Source organism: Medicago truncatula, chromosome 7 (assembly GCF_003473485.1).
Source record: "Medicago truncatula cultivar Jemalong A17 chromosome 7, MtrunA17r5.0-ANR, whole genome shotgun sequence".
Classification (NCBI taxonomy): domain Eukaryota; kingdom Viridiplantae; phylum Streptophyta; class Magnoliopsida; order Fabales; family Fabaceae; genus Medicago; species Medicago truncatula.
The window spans coordinates 10273902-10275240 of NC_053048.1; the positions used below are offsets into that span (position 1 = coordinate 10273902).

The 1339-nt window shown below is 28.9% G+C and overlaps 1 protein-coding gene across 1 annotated transcript; it reads left to right on the top strand.

Moving 5' to 3' along the window:
* The first annotated feature begins 233 nt into the window (after nucleotides 1–233).
* On the top strand, nucleotides 234–850 carry LOC25497788 (uncharacterized). Its single transcript, XM_013592509.3, has one exon. The coding sequence runs from the start codon at nucleotides 433–435 to the stop codon at nucleotides 643–645; it is 213 nt and encodes a 70-aa protein (XP_013447963.1). The 5' UTR covers nucleotides 234–432; the 3' UTR covers nucleotides 646–850.
* The last annotated feature ends 489 nt before the right edge of the window (nucleotides 851–1339 follow it).

A 1339-nucleotide genomic window follows, 5' to 3' on the forward strand; every position in this document is an offset into this window, starting at 1 on the left:
CTCTGTGTATCAAAAACAAACATGACATTTCTAGCTTTCAGCCACCTTAAAGATAACAATTTAACTCTATCTAGCAGTTGGGGAATAGTGTTAATATAAAAAATTATTAGCATTAACGTTTCCAATTTAAAAAAATGTAGATACAATAGTTTTTTATTTCAAGAGAATCACTCTTTATAAGAAGTATATGAGACGTAAGAAGAAAGAAAAAGAAAAGCAACTCTTTTAGTTGGCACATAAAAGCAATCCCACTAGCCAATACCATTGAATTTAACATACCTTACTTCTCTTGTAAACCTTTCTCTTTTCTCTCACCAAGTTTAGCACATATCCTTTACCTCCTTAACGACCAAGGAATTCATCCTCTACTTATTAACAAACTTGAGAACAAAAATAGAGAAGTGAAGTTAAAAATTCAAGAAAGAGAAAGATATGGGAGCTGATTGGGGACCAGTAATTGTTGCTGTTGCTTTGTTCATTGTGTTATCACCAGGATTGCTCTTCCAATTTCCAGCAAGGATTAGGGTTGTGGAATTTGGTAACATGAGCACTAGTGGAATTTCTATTTTGATTCATGCTATTATATATTTTTGTATATTTACCATCTTAGTTATTGCAATTGGTATTCATGTACACTTCAACTAAATACAAATTTTCCTTCAAAAAAATAAAAAATACTGAATCCAAATTTACTTTGTTAGATATTAGAAACATGCCATAAGTATGTTTACATTTTGTTTTTGCTCTTTTTATGTTTTAAATTCTCCTTTATGTTGATTCAACAATGATGTACTAATGTATATTTATTCTCCAAAGTGAAAAAGGAAATGTAACTACATGATCAATTATATCTTTTGTTGCTACATAATTTGGATTTCTTTGTCATGCTTTGTTATGTATAGAATTTTGTTTCATTAACTAGTAAAAAGTAACTAATATATCTTACCAAATTTTTGTTATGTATTGAATTTTGTTTCATTAACTAATAACTAATATATCGTACAAAATTATTTTCCATGATTTTCTTATCGTCTCATTGATGTTCCAAATGGGTTATATAAATACTCATAAAAAATAAAAATAAAATCAGTTAAGGACTTAAGGGTGAATTGGAAAACACTTTGACTCCTAAAAAAGTTACAGTGAAGAGTAAATCACTGGATCAATGAACTGAGTATATAAATCAATTTATTTGACGATACGAATCTGCAATGTGCAAGCCAGGGTGTGCCTAAAAAAGTTACAATAAAGAGTAAAGTAGTGGATAACTGAACTGAGTATAAATTAATTCTAATTCACTGCAAAGTTTAATGTGCATATTTGATATTGGGTAGTGCTT